Source organism: Platichthys flesus, chromosome 24, assembly GCF_949316205.1.
Source record: "Platichthys flesus chromosome 24, fPlaFle2.1, whole genome shotgun sequence".
NCBI lineage: Eukaryota > Metazoa > Chordata > Actinopteri > Pleuronectiformes > Pleuronectidae > Platichthys > Platichthys flesus.
In genome coordinates, this window is record NC_084968.1 from 14,442,682 (window position 1) to 14,459,377 (window position 16,696).

The 16,696-nt window shown below is 41.3% G+C and overlaps 2 protein-coding genes across 3 annotated transcripts; one reads left to right on the forward strand and one right to left on the reverse strand.

Annotated features, from left to right (window-relative positions):
* Positions 1-759: 759 nt before the first annotated feature.
* Positions 760-4,215, forward strand: si:dkeyp-74b6.2 (cerebellin-1). The gene is made up of 4 exons (XM_062384043.1): positions 760-917; positions 1,761-2,369; positions 3,506-3,625; positions 3,701-4,215. The coding sequence occupies exons 2-4, from the start codon at positions 2,064-2,066 to the stop codon at positions 3,896-3,898; spliced, it is 624 nt and encodes a 207-aa protein (XP_062240027.1). The 5' UTR covers positions 760-917; positions 1,761-2,063; the 3' UTR covers positions 3,899-4,215.
* A 1,956-nt stretch (positions 4,216-6,171) lies between these two features.
* Positions 6,172-13,346, reverse strand: ripk3 (receptor-interacting serine-threonine kinase 3). Of its 2 annotated transcripts, XM_062384041.1 has the most exons (13): positions 13,197-13,346; positions 10,758-10,919; positions 10,485-10,668; positions 10,098-10,253; positions 9,839-9,987; positions 9,614-9,663; positions 8,875-9,024; positions 8,618-8,700; positions 8,429-8,495; positions 8,010-8,074; positions 7,799-7,838; positions 7,486-7,682; positions 6,172-7,212 (listed from the first exon to the last, which is right to left on the reverse strand). In XM_062384041.1, the coding sequence occupies exons 1-13, from the start codon at positions 13,295-13,297 to the stop codon at positions 7,012-7,014; spliced, it is 1,605 nt and encodes a 534-aa protein (XP_062240025.1). In that variant the 5' UTR covers positions 13,298-13,346; the 3' UTR covers positions 6,172-7,011. The 2 variants fall into 2 exon arrangements, with proteins under 2 accessions (XP_062240025.1, XP_062240026.1); XM_062384042.1 differs by lacking the exon at positions 13,197-13,346 and having other exon boundaries at positions 10,758-11,933.
* Positions 13,347-16,696: the final 3,350 nt, after the last annotated feature.

Consider the following 16,696-nt stretch of genomic DNA (forward strand, 5'->3'; position numbering starts at 1 on the left):
CTTTTAAACATTTTCATTTTAACGAGCTTGTAATGTTTTCACGTGAGCAGGATTGTGCAGAATCTACCGGACAGATTACCATGAAACTTGTTGGTAGAGACTGTAGGGGTCTGGAATGAAAGCATTTATTATTATAATCGTCATTATTAAACTGTTAATGATTGTTATTATTGTTATTATTATTGCTATATGCAGAAATACACATGCACGTGAAGGTTTTCACGCAGCCGTTCAAGTGTCTGTTGGCTTGTTCTCTGTCATTGACCTTGTTTAAATGTAACTGAATGACTGGATGTATCCGACCTCAAACTTACTATATGCACGTGAAGCTAATTCTTTACTGCATGTAGATTCACACATGGTGCCAAAGTACATCTGTTGGAACAGCGACTGCTGCTGCCACAATGAGAACAACTTAAATACTGCAGGTTCGTGCCAAGGAACATCTATAATGTCTTAGATTATGAACATTGCATTCTGGGAGGCCTGTCGACCTGCAACACGCTGCGACCCTGGATGCTCCTGCCCCACTGAACATGTTAGTGCTTAGAATGAATGAAAGGAGCCAACATTCATTTGAATAAAGTGATCTATCGCTCTGTGAGACCTTTGCTCACATTATGGAAGACTTCCCATATGTCTGTGGTAAAAGAGAGGATAGTGGGGTGGGGGGGTCCAGCAGGGGGAGGAGGGGGCGTGAGAGCAGAAGGGCTGTGATGCTCGTGATCGGATTAAACGTCTGCTCCAGCTCTTGGGTTTCCTGGATATGAGAGAAAATTAGAGAGAGAGAGAGGAGAGACAGAGCAACAGGGACCAGGCTGAAGGGAACTGGGGGAACTGGGCTCTTGAGATGCTCCAGAGTCACAGAGCAAGCTGGTTTCTGCACATCCCTGAAAACTCAGACGTTAACGTGAGAGGTGAGTGTCTTTTTAATTACAAGTTATTATTGTGTGTTGCAAAGGAGGGTTTGTGCTTCGTGTTGTTGTTTTTATCTTGTTCTGCAGAGATCCACTTGATTCTGGGAAATGATTTTTCCTAAGCTCTTCGGTTTTCCCTGTGAGGAAACAATGATTTCTCCTTTGTTTCAGGTGAACAAAGCTAAAGTGCATGAAACATTAACTGCTTTGCTTTCATTGCAGACATCTGTTGAGATAATATTTGAATATCTGTATATAGAGTGTGTGTTCATGTGTTTGTGTAAAGGAATGCATGTGCAGAGACAGGGTCTGAACTGGGGAGGTGATGGGTCAGCGGGCGGGGGAGTTTACCCACAGATGGCCTCTCAGTGGTGGGATTGAGATAGTCCAGCGTCCCCGTCCACCCCCCCTCCGCGGTCCAGCTGGCACCGCACACGTCTTACCTCCTCCCGGCCAAAGCGTTATCTCATCACTTCTTCTAACGAACGCTTCTAATATTTTTATATATATATATATTATTATTGATCTGCACCAAAATTTACTGGGTTCTTTCTTGAACAATACCGGGTCCATCCACCAGGTTTCGCAGTAATCAGTGCATTAGCTTAACAGCATCCTGCTAACTAGCGAACAATCGAACAAACAAATGCAGACAAAAACATAACCTCCTTGTCACAAGTATCAGAAACAGATTTAGGGACGGGATTCTTCATAGTTGCAGGTTTTAAGAATCTTTTTGTGTTTTTTCTTGTGTTTACTTTCCTCTGAAACTCAGTTTTGAAATAATGTTCATTTAGTTTTCTCGTGCACATCATGTCTCCTACGCTCTATTGATTGAAACAGGCCTGAGGTGTTGACAGCCTCCAAACTGGTTCGGACTCTGAGTCAGCATCCAGCTGGCTGATTGCAACTGGAACTGGATAACCTCCAATTACACTGTGTGTAAAAGAACATCCTGCTCTTACGGGAAGTCACATGGAAGTTGGCGCCAACTGATATACCTGTCCAGAGAGTCTAATCCTACTGTCACTGAAGGATTATAAGATCACTTAATGTCTCACTCTCCGAAGAGACTGTCTCTGTTGTGGGAGTGAGAAAACACCGGCAAAGCCCAGAAGCACCCGGAGCTCGTTCTCATCTGGAGCGATGCCCGGCCCAGTTCGACCCTCTCCACCGTATCCCACCGCCCCCCCGGCCCTCCTCCTCGGACTGCTGCTCCTCGCTCACAGGGGGCCCTTACACGTCAGCTGCCAGAATGACACCGAGCCTATCGTGTTGGAGGGAAAGTGTCTGGTGGTTTGTGACTCCTCCCCCTCCGCCGAGCCATCGGGTAGCGCCCTGGGCATGTCGGTGAGGTCGGGGGCTGGGCGGGTGGCGTTTTCCGCCATACGCAACACCAACCACGAGCCCTCGGAGATGAGCAACCGCACCATGACCATCTACTTCGACCAGGTGGGTTTCACCAGGCCGTTCACTTTGTCCTCCTAAACCCACAACGTCACAAATCAAGACCATAAAGAAAACTACATTTGATCCCATTCTGGAATGTGACGTTTCCCACAGAAACAACAATGTCACGATTTTAGAAAATTAATCATTATAGATCCATGAGCCTTCATCAGCTTTCCACGAAGATTTTGCACAAAGCTCTTGTGAGAAGGAATTCAATGAGCTGAGGTCAGTTCTGGTGGCAGCTCAGTCAGGCTCCCAGGTCTCTGACATGTGTGGCCTGACTTAAACCATTAAACTGCACGAGTACCAAAGAAGTGATTGAAAATATGTGAACAGGTGGGTCCGCACAAAAATATGTGGATGCAACATTTTCATTTCCTGCCACCAGATACCATACACGGTATGTGGAACGCTGTGTTTTCACGCTGCTGCCTGTGAATCATCGGTTTGAACAATGCAGTGTAGAGACTTGATTCCTGAACCACAGGCACCACACACTCATTACATGATCACATAGGGTTTTAAATGAGACTTTAATTTGGATCTGTTGACACTATAGATAAAGAGTCAGGCATTTGCTGAGGACAACGTACAATTTATTCACTAATGGATCTTATGGTCTTCACAAAATTTGACCGCAAACAGTTGTCAAGATAATACAATATATATTTTATAAAAGATACTATTTTTATTTATATGGCACCATTTATGCTGCTGCGTTCGGTGACGAGGTTTAAGACCCCCCCAACACACACACACACACACACACACACACACACTGGAATCTCCAATCCCTGATCATACTGTTCATACAGAAAGTACATTGGTCCTTTGCCAACGGAGGCATCCAACAACAGACCTGAGGATCTGAGTCACTGTCCTCAACCCGGTCACATTACAAACCAGCACATGCCATGTTTCTGTGTCTTCTTGTATGTGCCTGCAAGTGTTTCACGTAGTACATCTGGTAGAACACTTTGTTCTCGTCCAGCCTTTTGTTTTTCTACTTTAAAGAGAAGCTCAGCGGTGGTCATATTTATCAGATATTGCACATTTGAATGGACTCTTGCTTTACTTTGCTCCGGCCCTGTTGTGCTACTTTATAAACACATATCATCTTTTCGTTTTGGTTTCAGATCTTGGTGAATGTCGGCAGCCACTTTGACCCGGCAAGGAGCATCTTTGTTGCCCCGAGAAAAGGAGTCTACAGCTTCAGCTTCCACGTGGTCAAAGTTTACAACCGGCAGACGATTCAGGTAAGAACAGAAGCATCAAGGATTAGTTTAGTTTGAATGTGATCCATATCCTTATCACGTTTTCTGTCTTCTCAGGTGAGTCTGGTTCTCAATGGCTCGCCGGTGATCTCGGCCTTCGCAGGTGACCAGGATGTGACCAGGGAGGCTGCCACCAACGCCGGGCTGGTGATGATGGAGCGGGGGGACAAAGTCTACCTCAAGCTGGAGAGGGGGAACCTTATGGGCGGGTGGAAGTACTCCACCTTCTCTGGCTTCCTGGTGTTCCCCTTGTAGGCTGGGCGAAGGTCAGACAGCCCAGAATTTGGGGCCGATGGTCAGTTTCGGTTAATAATGTTTGAGTTCCACATTAAAGCTGGAAGTGACATCAACACTGCTTTGATGCGTCTGTACATGCATCAGATGGGTGAATTCATGATGCACCTGAGTGTAATTTCCATTTGTGTAGCTCTCACGTGTCTTGTTGTGTAACGTGGTGAAAATACTGTAGCGTGTCATCTACACTGTCTGATGTTCAGTGATTTTAAGTCAGTGCATGAAATCCGATGTTTGTGGCTGTAAAGAAAATGATTGTGTGTGTTCCCTGACTCGTACCAATCTGTCTGTGTGTCTTCATGATCCAGTTCGTGCTCAGTGGAGCTGGACGATTTCGTGAATGTGATTCAGTTTCAATAACATGAGGGGAACAAGGAATGCAAACAGTAACGTTCCTGTGTAGTCGACACCCCCCTCATGTTTGTACTGCAGGAAACCGATTGTAAACAGTTTAGCTTTGCACTAGAAGCTACAAACAGAGTGAATGCTAAGCTAGCGCTGTCCCAAATGTATAAAGTCCACTTTCCAGGAGGTGTAAAGATCACGAGTCAGCACATTGTGTCTCATTTGTTTAATCCAGCTGTGGCTACAACCCCCCCGACACCACATTAACCATCAGGCCTCTTTAAAGATATTTAATGTTAAACTTGAGAAAAGTTTATATCAACATATTGTCGGTCCTAGTTTATGTTTTGCTGGATTATTTGCTTGATAATTAATTTTGGAGATTTCTTCTTCTAGCGTGTGGAACTACAGTTCCCATCATGCATTAGGAAATCTAATCAAGACAAGGTGCTGCCATGCTAGTTAGCCGAATTAGCCATTAGCAGCTCTCGTTGGCTTTGTATCGATGCTTGCATAGAAAACAATCACTGGATCACTTTGGCACTGAAGAAAAAGACTCTCAGGCAAGTTCTGCTGTTTGAAGTCTCTCTATGTTTTACCTATTGACAGTTTAAGTAAAGGTATCTGAATCGTGTGTTCAGGTTTGCAGCGCGTATATATCTAACATGACTTGGTTGGTGGAGGAGGACAATAATAATGAGCTTCATGCAGATTGATAAAGTCCAAAAGGCAAAAATGAAAAAAGCTTCCCAATCCAATTGAAAAGGAATACTTTTTATTCATGTTTAACGACTTCTCTTATGAGCTTTTATTAAAACCCTCTCAGTTCTGGTGATTTACAAAGAGTCTGTGCTGTTTTGTTTAATTCGTTTTTCGAGATCACTGTTGATAACATCCTCCTGCTGCAGCCTGCGTTAACAAATCTCCTCTCACGGTGTGATTCTGCAGTTCATTAGTCTGACAGCTGTCACAGGTACTTATCTGACAAGGACACACGCTCATCACACGTCCTTGATAAAGGCTGAAACTATCGTGGAAACTATCGTGGTCTCCAAACCACCTCTGCAATGGTGCAGACAGACGGTTGTTCCTTAAATAGCAGGTATCTCCCCCCCCCCTCGCGTGGCCCCAGAGATGATTTGAAGATCACAGTCAGACATCTAGAAACCATCCATACATGAATCCTGATGTTTCCTCACATAGAGTCCTGCACCAGTATCAGGTACAAATACTTTTAAACCATTCAAACAGCAACTTTATTGAAATCCCTCAACGGAACACATATATCTATATGTGAGTTTGTCGTCCTCTGTGACGCACGGCGATGGTGCGTCTCTCTGCGGTGGATCCGGTGGCAGATGGACGACTGGCGGTGAAGGAAAGGTTCCGGTGCCAGAGGCCTGTTGAGTTCACACCAGAGCGTCTCTGTGGATTAGTCTCCACGCCCCGGTGCACAGCAGAGGCCTGTGTTAGCACTTTGCTGACTCGCGTCTGGAGGGAAAAACCACGAGAAGGCTCCAAAACTACAGAGACACCTCAGGACAAAGATCCATGTAGAAAACAGAGATGAACTCAGTAGAAGTTTTTTTTGCAGCTTTAGATATTCATCCAAATGAATTCATTCGTCGTCTTGTTGATTATTTTCATTTGTGACGACTGACTGTATTAGAAATGACTTTGTCGTATTTATAAGAAGAAATGGTCTTCAGAGATTGTGATACAACAGTGCAGAAACCCAGAAACTCCAGGTATTAATTACAAAGACTGTTTTTATAACTGTTTAAATTCTTGATATCCTTTTTTTCAGTACATTTAGAGGACGATTCGGTCTAGTATTCAAATCCTTGTTACATTGGATATCTGACACACTTATGATGGATTCAAACTGGTTTAGGATTTTCAGCGAGTTTTTATTTAAAATGAACATTTGAAAAAATACAAATACAAAGTTAAACTGGGTAAAGAATGAATGTGGCCTGTAGCAAAACCTCTGTTCCACTACAGAGATGGAGATTCCATCTTTGGGAATAGACTGAACGTGAGATTTCCATCAACCATCACAAGTGTCCTGTACGGTTGATTAATCTGTTAATAAGGTTGACAATAAAGTCGAAATGCTGATAAGGATACTAGAGAAAAAAATGTTGAGAATAAATTGGAAATGTTGAGAATAAGACAGGAATGAAGTTGGAGGTTTAAGCGACTGAAAGCCATGTCCTCTACCTCACTGTGAATCTCAATTTCAGCGATCATCTTCACATTTTGTAGATATCCAACACCAGATGTCATACTACAGTAGTTTTGATTTATTCGTATAAGTTTGGCTTTGATCTCGGAAAAGATTATATTTTTTACTTTTTCGACTTTGATCTTGTTTTCTTATCTCTGGTCTCAATATTCTTCTATACTTGTTGGAATTTCAGCTAAAACAACGTGAACTGTTTGGGAACAGGTTAGATTATAACTCGGCCTCTCGTGACTCACGGTCCTTCTGGCGTTAAGTCATTTTTTGGCGCCTGATGGTGCCCCGCGCTGCGACCGGGATATCTGCTGACTGCAGCTCGTTAAAAACCACATGATCGGACTCGGCTCCTGTTTTTCTGCTGACGGGGCAAAAGAGAGGTGTGATGCGTTTCTGACTGGTGAAACATTTTCAAAACAAAAGAAGCAGAATAAATATTCGCCAGAAATACCAAAACCTAATTTTAAAAGCCTGCATGTCACCAAATCTAGTTCTTCCTGCTTCCTGGATGCGGTGATGGGGGGTTGACACGAGATGGCGCTGTTGGGTGTCGCTTCCTCTCTGAAGGCTCCTTGTTGATGTACAGGGTGTTTTTGTTGCCGATCTGAACTCCCGTCACGTGGCTGCAGTGGATGTAGACATTGTGTGTTGGTTGACTTGTAGAAGGAGTCGGGCTGGAGAGCTGACGCTGCAGATGTAAAAACAACAAACGAACCAAATGAGTTCAAAGTAGAGAAGAGATAAGATTAAAACTGTGACCAGGCTTTACACAAATATAATGATCTTTATAATTACACATGTTTTGCGTAGTAATGTACTAAATAAAGTGTGTGAAAGCACGATATAGAGGACATAGGGTCACTTCTCTTCTGTGATTGGTTATTCATTCTCTGATGCATGTGATTAATGATAAATGTGTTTTCTTAAGTTTGGAGACATTAAGATACTTTCTTAAATCTACCTGGAATGGTTGGGGGGGATTCTTTAAATCCCTCAGGGAATTCTTTGCTCCACTGGCCTGAGGTGACCTCGTGGTGGAAGGAGGCGCCGGCGATTCACCGATGGGCCGAACGGAGGAAGCTTTGAGTTCATGGTCGTCTGTGGACGAGCGGGTCGTGTCAACATCACACATGTTTGCTTGTTGGGAGGCCGGCAGGTCTGAGAGGGAACACACGAATGTTAAAACCTGAAGCTGTGGTAGATGATTTGTTTGTCTTGATCGTGACCTTAAACTAAAGTTCCTCCTCCAGCTCCAACGCCAACTTCCTGTTTACCTTTGACCCTTTGATTTGAGATCCTCTCAGGGACCACTTCCTGCAACAGAAGGAAGTAAACGTTCTGTTTGTGAGCTGTTTACAATGAACCACTCAACCATTAAACACTAAAACGACCAGTTGCATGTTTTAATAGATTGAGAAATATACATGCTCATCCCTGAATGAGATGTTTGCTTCTGATAAGCCGACGCTTTAAATTGTTTCTCACCTGAACGGGCGGAGGTCCCGTCTTCACATGATCCTGATTCTTCACTGCTTCAACTCTGGGAGACCCTGGAAGAAAAAGACAGATTCAATGACACAAAATGAAATCTGTGTTGTCTGCTCACAGTTCTCTGGTTTCACAGACTTGATCAAACTTTATTAAACTACTAACAAATAACCTGAACTTTGTCCAATTACCTCGGGGACAGCATTAGATGCATTTAAAGGCTGCTGTTGAGAGGTTTATAATAGCAATATGAATAATGATCATAATCTTCTGCAGTTGGATGAGAAGATTGAGTTTCCTCTGCACATGTGAAGCTAACTCCAGCAGCTGGGTTCTGCTTAAAGTGTTTCATCCAACTCTTATTTCAGAAAAGTGGATGAAAAATCTTCTTTTGAAAGAGAAAGAATTTGTAAAACCTTTGGCTGGAGTGACACAAAGGCTCTGAAGCTTCTCCGCTAGTTTGTCTCGTTCCTTCTGCTCCCGCTAAACAGGAAGAGAATTAAGTGAACGAGGGAGTGATGGATCAGTGTCAAGTAGTTCTGATGAGTCATGTTAATGTTGTGCAGCATCAGCGTGACACGTTTGTGGAGATATTTGATATTTACCAGTTTCTTCAGCACTTCATGGACGACATCATTAATTTCATGTTCGTGCCTCTCATATAGTTTCTCTGTGATCTTTGTACATTCTGCCAGAAAGATTTCATGTTAGAGCACAAACGAGTAAAGGTTTAGTATTTGTCTGTGTTTGTTAATGTCCAAGTTCCCACCCAAACTAAAACGTCAATGTACAAGTTACATATATTGTATTATTTATATTATGCTCAGTAGCTTTTCAAAGCAAAATTTAGTGCTCCTCTCACCAAAGGATGGGGGTCTTTCGGTGGGATTGCCCCCCCAGCATTTTTCCATGAGCTCCACCAGTCCCCTCAGCTCCGCTTGGTTGCTGAGCTCTTCCAGCGATGGTCGTTGCCCCTTTGGGATCAAGAGCTGCATGAGGCTGGGGGCTGCATCTAGAGCAGGGGGGAGATTAGATGAAATGTTTTAAGAGTCTACACTTTTATGTAGAAATGTAATTTGATAAAGTTTAGAATTAAAAAAAAATCCAAAATCTGTATTAAAGCTATATTGACCAAATATAAAGAACAGAATTAACACGCCTGATAAACCAGATCACAAATTCTGCATTTTAGTTCATCCTGATATAGGATCATTTTTTTACTCTGAACGTTGGCACCCCCCTGTGGTAGAATAGAAAATGTGTAATAATTATTGCACACTGTAATTTTCTACAAATGATGAATTCCGAAAGATGTACATTTGTTAAAATAGTAGTTATTATCATGAATATACTTAATAGTAAAATAAGACTGAAAATTGCACCACGTCCTCACAAAAAATTTTTCTTCTTTTCTTTAAATGTAATTTAACAGATAATCCTCATCAAAACCACTGCTGATTATTCTTCCCCAACTAATAATTCCAGCTCTGATAAGATCACACACGTGTTATCAATCCGTCCTGGCAGCATGTGGCTCAATGACACATGCAGAGAATACAAAGGAGGAGAGAGAAGCTATGAAAGATCAAATCATCTCTTACATGGATACGGTTGTTCCCCTGTGGCGATGGACCACAGCAGGATACCATAGCTGAAGAGAAGTAGAATTAATACTCAACCGTCAATACATTTTTTTCTGAACATTAGAGCATGAAAACAGTAATAACATGAATTAAAACCTGAATTAAAACCTGAATATGAGCATAACACGTCTCCCTTAAAGTTACACAACATATAAACCAGTTACTCAAGCCTGGTTCTCGTACCTGTAGATATCAAAGGCTCGTGAAGGTTTGTAATTTATGTCAAAAGCCTCCGGTGGCATGTAGCTGAGCGTCCCTGCCCCGTCTTCTTTATCCTTCTTGGAAACCTGAGCCTGAGTCTGACTAGGCTGAGAAAGGCCAAAATCTGTGAGCTGGAGAAGAAGGAGCAGTGAGGGACAAAAGAAGCATTATTGTCTAGATCATATCATTAAGTTTCCATAAAAAACGTGCCATAACGATATCAAGTGAACCTCGCACTCACCTTTACATTGAGATACGAGTCCAGCAGCACGTTGTTGGGCTTCAGGTCACGGTGGAGGATGGGAGGGGAGAGGCTGTGGAGGAAGTTTATCCCCAGAGCCACCTGGTGAGCCAGCCTGAAGACCAGCGGTAATGGTGGAACCGCGTCTAAAGATTTCTGTTCACAAAATGTGAGGAATAAAAACAGCTGGGTTCAGCCTCTGATAACAACGAGTCAGCAGGATTATTCTCCAGGTAACAGTGAACTCACATGATGATCTGACTTATTAGCACTCGTCCTCTGAACATTTGTACCAAATATCATGACAATCCAACATGTGGAAGACATTTTTCCCAAAAGAACAAATGTAGACACACACACATTGAGTTGACTGAAGGAGTGAGTTACCTGCAGGGACTCCAGAGATCCTTTCTCCATGTACTTCATGACCAGACCCAGCTGGGCTGAGGGTCCAGAGTTTTGTGGTCGACCATTGAAGATGCCAAGGACCGGCATAACATACTCGCTGCTTCCTCGAAGCATCATTTGGACCTCCCGCTGCAAAGCTTGGATCCTTTTTTCGTTTGTCTGTCTGTGTGTGTGTGTGTGTTTGTGTGTCACGTCAGTAAATCTCACTTAATTTCACTTGCAGAAAACAGAAAATCTTTTGTAGCTACTCACCCTCCATCGTTATGAAGCAGCTTAATGGCCACGTCATAGTTCCACCGCTTATGCTTGGCTTTGTAGATTTCTCCAAACCCCCCGGCGCCGATCGAAACCCAGTCCGTGAGGATCGAGTCCTCGATCACTGGAGGAGGGACTCCTTCAAGGTCCATTGGTATTCTGTAGAATATGTTGGAAGGGAGGTAACACCGAGAGGAGCAGGTTATTTACATCATTTCCACTCTTCACCCTGAACGACTGGGTTAGATTAAAACCAGAGTTTATCTCTAATAAGGAAACTTTATAAATGTCGCTGCTCACCAGCGTTTGGGACATTTGACCAGTTTATTCCACATGAGGACCTGAAATTCCTCAATCACTATGTTGGGACAGTGTTTCTGTGAAACTAAAGGCCTACTCTTCGGCCTATATGTGTAGTCAATAGCCTGAAAACAAGCATGGTCCCTTTGTAAAGGAGAACTACTAGGAAGCCAAGGAACTCAGTCTCCCAGAATGCCGCAGGTCCTTTGTTCCGGACATTTTCACAAAGATGTTTGAAAAACCACCAGGCTCACCTGTGAGGTCATGGGGTCTTCTGGTTGGACGTAAGGTTTCTGCCTTCACAGAACTGCGAAATGAAACTACAACTTCCTTTCTCCCTTTTCCTCGGACCGTCAACATAATTGGGCTATAGGCTAAGCAAGACTGTTCATTTGATTCTGTGTGATGTTTATAAGTTTGTTATGTGTGGAGATATTGTGGTTACAAGTTATTTGAAAGTTAAGGTTAGTTAAGCTCTTCACAGGCTTTCTTTGCATATCTCTCTGACTCTTTCATTCTCTTATTTAACATCTACACAGACAAATGTATAGTCTTCACCTCATTTAAACCTTCCCTCACTACTAGTCGTAAACAACTTCAGAAGAAGGGGGGGGGCTGCTATCTTTAGGGGATCAGAGACAATCTTAGAAGGCCACAGGAAGGTGTTACTCTTTTTGCAAACCACCGTTTTGAGAGCACCCTGATTTACATAGGCACACACACACTCACATACACATCTTTGTTTTGTTAATAGGTTGTTAGTAATTTGTCATTTTAAACTTTATTTTTTTCATAATAAATATTTTTCTTTCACAAATGTTCTTTCATTAATGTTGCATACGTGAATTTGCCAGACTCTACACTGTCAAGAACTCCGTAACCTTCACTGTTTATTATATCATCTTTACTAGTAAATATTGAGATTTCTAATTGACCTAGATCTAAATGAGATCTTAATACAATAAATTGGCTATCTTTTCCCTTCCTTCGAAGGCTGTTTCCCTGAGGTAACTTTAACCAATTAAAGTTTTGATTTAATATTCATATTTTAAATATTAATGTTTTTATTTTATTTTGATAACCAAATTTATTGACAACCTAAAGGCACACCATTCTATAGTATCACTTTTTAAGCATTATTGCACAACAACTATTAACAATCATATTTGATGAATGACTTTTGACATGTAAATGGTAGATGGAATGCATTCAAGCTCTTGCAGATCATGTGACACAAACATATATATATATTTCTATATTGGATCTTTCTCGATAACTTTATTCTCTCTGTTTATAAAAGGAAAATAACTTAGTTTACTAAAAGAGGCCAATGGAAACTTCCTCGAGCTGTGAACGACTATCTAAAACCTAAGAACCGCAGAGAACAGGAAATCCTTAAGTTCTAGACCCGGAACCAGAAAATATTGGCATATTTTTTTGTTGATTGATCTAAATAACTAAACGTTATATATGTTGTTATATACTTTAACGTGTCTTCCCCCAAAATCTGTCATATTCTCTTTCTGTCAGTTCATTTAAGGAAGTAAATAAACCGAGTCACAGTTAATGGTGTCATGGTGAAAAACATAATTTCTCCTGTTTGTTCCGACTCTTGAATCAACATCGGGGGGGGGGGGAGAAAGACTTAAATGACCTTTTAAGTTCTTCTTCTGAGGCCCATTTTCTAAACGTTGTGTTTCTACAAGCAGCTGAATTCACACGCACACTCACAGACTTCACAGGAAACCACATGTTGTTCAGGTCACTGAAGGTGGAATGAATACCAGTAATTCATGTTCAAACACTCAAAGCGTTCACAAGTACTTTCAGTTGCTGTATTGAATGTTAATATCATGTAACTTCACAGACGAGGCTACCTGACTTTTGTCCACGCCCCGACAATAAAACTATTTACACGTTTGCTTTAAAACGTTAAAGAAACAAGAATATTTAAATCTGAACCTTTAGTTAAACAGCAGATTCACATCACTTGTGATAATGAGTCAAGTAGAAAACACAACATTAAAGATAGAAACTACTTCACAGTTTGATTTCCTGATCAGATCAAAGCCGCAGACACTCATAACACTGATAAGAATATGAATATGGTTTCTTAAGAACAGGGAAAGCACTCACCCTCGCCCAGTGACTCTCTCTCTCTCTCTCTCAGCAGCAGCTACATGTGAATAGATTAAAGCAGAAGTGAGAGAGAGCGACCCAGATCCATCCCATAACATTCCCTTTCACTTCTGCTTCCGGGTTGTGGTGTGTGTGTGTGTGTGTGCGTGTGTGTGTGTGTGTGTGTGTGTGTGAGTGTGTGAGTGTGTGTGTGTGTGTGTGTGTGTGTGTGTGTGTGTGTGTGTGTGTGTGTGTGTGTGTGAGAGAGTGGTCGCCATGGTGACAGCAGCATTTTTCTTTTCTGATTTGATGTCTGTCTATCTATTTCTCTCTCTCTCTCTCTCTCTATCTCTCGCTCTCTCTCTCTCTAGCCTATTCAGCCTATTTATCTTGTCATCTAAATTGTTTAAACTCGATTCCTTCTTTACTTTCACAGAAACGTTTTGAGCAGTGCATGAATTTTAATATTTCGCCAGCAGGGGGCTGAGTTTGTAATGACTGACAGTGGATTTAATAACATGTGATAATCAACAGTAAACATGTGCAGCACTACTGCAGTGCTCACTTTATTAGGGACACCTGCACCAGTGCTACGACCCCATGCAACTGTTGTTCTCCACAGTTCAACTAAAGTAAGAAACCAGGAAGACGTAATATAGCTGAGGGTCGTTCTTCTCTTTGATTTGTGGACAATAGAAACAACAGACCATTGACAGACAGGAAGTGGAGGTGACATGTCTCTTCCTGTTCGAAAGACAAACTTGCTCCTCGTCAACCAGGAGACTTTCAAATCATGACATGGCTTTAAATATATATTATTATATTATATATTATATTTATATTTATTTTATTTATATTTATATTTATATTTATTTAAAAACGTGACGTCAGTGGAAATCTCCCCCCCCCCCCCCATCTCCTGTCTGACACACAATCACTTTTTTTTTTTTATTTAAAATAAAAGCTGAATAATAATGTTTATTATATGCCAATAAACATGCTTGGTGAATCGCGGTTCAGTAAATCATGTTGTTTCAGCCTGTTTTTATATCGTCAAATAACAAATTAAAGCCAAACTTGCCTGAAAACAACCCAAAATTGCAGAAACCATCCTCAATGTATTGAATTTGTATTTTGACCCTTTGGTCTAGCCCATGTCCCATCTGGGAACATAGAGGAGGCAGGTGTGGCATTTTCAGCTCGAATTTATAATTTTGGCATGTGTTTAAAACATAATGACAGGACTGCTTTGGGGCCCTCGTTCCTGGATTATTCCATATGTTACCCGTTAAGTTTTCTCCCTCTGAGAATGCCCTTAGACCAGTTCATAGAAAGGTCTCCATCCCTGTGTATGAAGCATGTCTTTACTCAGAGGCCCCAATGTGTGACGTCATTTTATCGGGTTAGGGTTAGGGTTAGGATTAGAGGGTTAGAAGTTCCTGACCTGTAACCTCTGTGTAATAGATCTTATTATACAAGCAAGAACGGTGTCCGCGGAGATTACTTCATCATCACCTTCAACGTCACTGCTGCTTAAAATATACAACAAACTTGGCGTCATGAACTCCGGTCGTGCTTAGTGCTGCTACAGCTAACAACAGAAGACTTCACACACAGTGAGCATTTCTTACTGGGCTGTTATGTGTCATCTGCTTGGTCACACCGTAAAGAACCAGTTTTTTGTGGACAAGTCATGTTGTGTTGATGTTTGAAGTGAAGCGCACAACGCAAAAAGGGGGGAGTATTATAGAAATGATGAAAAAGTGAAGGAAAGAAATAAGGTAATATAAGGAAATAGTTTAGTATAGTTTCACTGTAACGATAATGTGAGCTAAATAACATCGTTCAAGATTAACGGATTGGGCCCTCAACTTCTTAACAGCAAGACATGTGTATATTAGTCACTGCGTTACAGTTGGCTTTGGCATAGTCAAGAGTTGAGTTAAAAAGAAAAGTTGGGATAAACCTGGATCCAGGGAATTTGAATAAATAGATAAAAACAGTCGTAAGGGACAGAGTAATGAGAGGTGTGAGGCCGATGTGTTGAATGGACAAAATAATACTTTTCCTTCACTGCGTCTTCTGTGGAGCCAGAGGGCTGTTCATGGACTGCCTGATAAAAAGCACCTCCGCACACATTCTGCTGGGTGGGATGTGTTCCTACCCTTTTTATTAACTTAATGTGACTAATGGGAGTGCTGGTAGTGGTTTATGAACTATCCTGCCATCAGCCACCAGGGGGCGATCAGATGATTTCATCCTCATGTCCTCCTTTTATTTCTACTCTTTTCTATACATTTGACTCTGATGAAATATCCCCCATCAGCCACTTGCTGCTTCCTGTGCCTCTCATGACAGATGTAGTATTGATATTAATGTGATATTCTGGGATTATATTTCTGTTATTATGTCAAGAAATTACATTATTAGTCAATGTCACTGTTATGTTATCAGTTATCGCTCTTATGAAGAAACAGATGCTTGTATCAAAAGGAAATTGGAATTTTTTATGAACTTGTTTGCTCATGGATTTTTTATTTATTTTAAGTAACTTCCCTTTTTTACAATTTGCTGCTTCTCTTTACTACAAATACTTTGTAAATACCTGTCAATCATGACGTCTCAGCCACTGAAAGACTTATTCTGTTCCCTCTCATGGAACCAGGTCGATATCCATGTAGAAACTGAAAAACCCAAACACCAACAGAGATGAACTCATCAATAAAAGTTCAGTAGAGTTTATTTGCAGCTTTAGATATTCATCCAAATGAATTCATCCTTCGTCTAGTTGATTATTTTCATTTGTGACAAATTAATGTATTAGAAATGATTTTCGAGTATTTATCAGAAGAATCGGGTTCATGTGAGGAATAAACAGTTGTGATACTACAGTGCAGAAACCAAGAAACTCCAGTTATTAATTACAAGACTGTTTATACTCTTTACATTTAGAGGACAATTCTGTCAAGTATTCAAATCTACTATTACATAAATCACAAATACTGGATATCTGACAAACTTATTATGGACAAACTGGTTTATGATTTTCATAAAATTTTGATTTAAAATGAACATTTGAACAAATACAAAGTTAAACTGGGTAAAGATAAACCCACAAAAAGACCCAAAAGAATAAAAGAAACCAAATTGATACCAATGCAGAATATGTGGGTGATCTAATATTTCAGTGCAGATGAATGTGGCCTGTAGCAAAACCTCTGTTCCACTAAAGAGGTGGAGATTCCATCTGGGAATAAACTGAACATGAGATTTCCATCAACCATCACACGTGTCCTGTACGGTTGATCAATCTGTTGAGAATAAAGTTGAGAATAGAGTCAAAATACTGACAATGATACTAAAGTGGAAATGTTTAGAATCAAATCAAACTAAACTGGGAATGAAGTTGGAGGTTGCAGCGACTGACAGCCATGTTCTCTACAAAGTCTGAATACAAGTGACCTCACTGTGAATCTCGGTTTCAGCGATCTACACATTTTGCAGTCATACGTGCCACC

Excerpts from the sequence above, each read along its gene's own strand:
- si:dkeyp-74b6.2 (XM_062384043.1), top strand. The coding sequence starts at position 2,064 with ATGCCCGGCCCAGTTCGACCCTCTCCACCGTATCCCACCGCCCCCCCG. Across the intron at positions 2,370-3,505 it reads TGACCATCTACTTCGACCAG|ATCTTGGTGAATGTCGGCAG; the intron begins GTGGGTTTCACC and ends TTTTGGTTTCAG. Across the intron at positions 3,626-3,700 it reads ACAACCGGCAGACGATTCAG|GTGAGTCTGGTTCTCAATGG; the intron begins GTAAGAACAGAA and ends CTGTCTTCTCAG.
- ripk3 (XM_062384041.1), bottom strand. The coding sequence starts at position 13,297 with ATGTTATGGGATGGATCTGGGTCGCTCTCTCTCACTTCTGCTTTAATC. Across the intron at positions 8,075-8,428 it reads TTGTGTCACTCCAGCCAAAG|GGTCTCCCAGAGTTGAAGCA; the intron begins GTTTTACAAATT and ends TTTTTCTTCCAG. Across the intron at positions 7,839-8,009 it reads CGGGACCTCCGCCCGTTCAG|GAAGTGGTCCCTGAGAGGAT; the intron begins GTGAGAAACAAT and ends CTTCTGTTGCAG.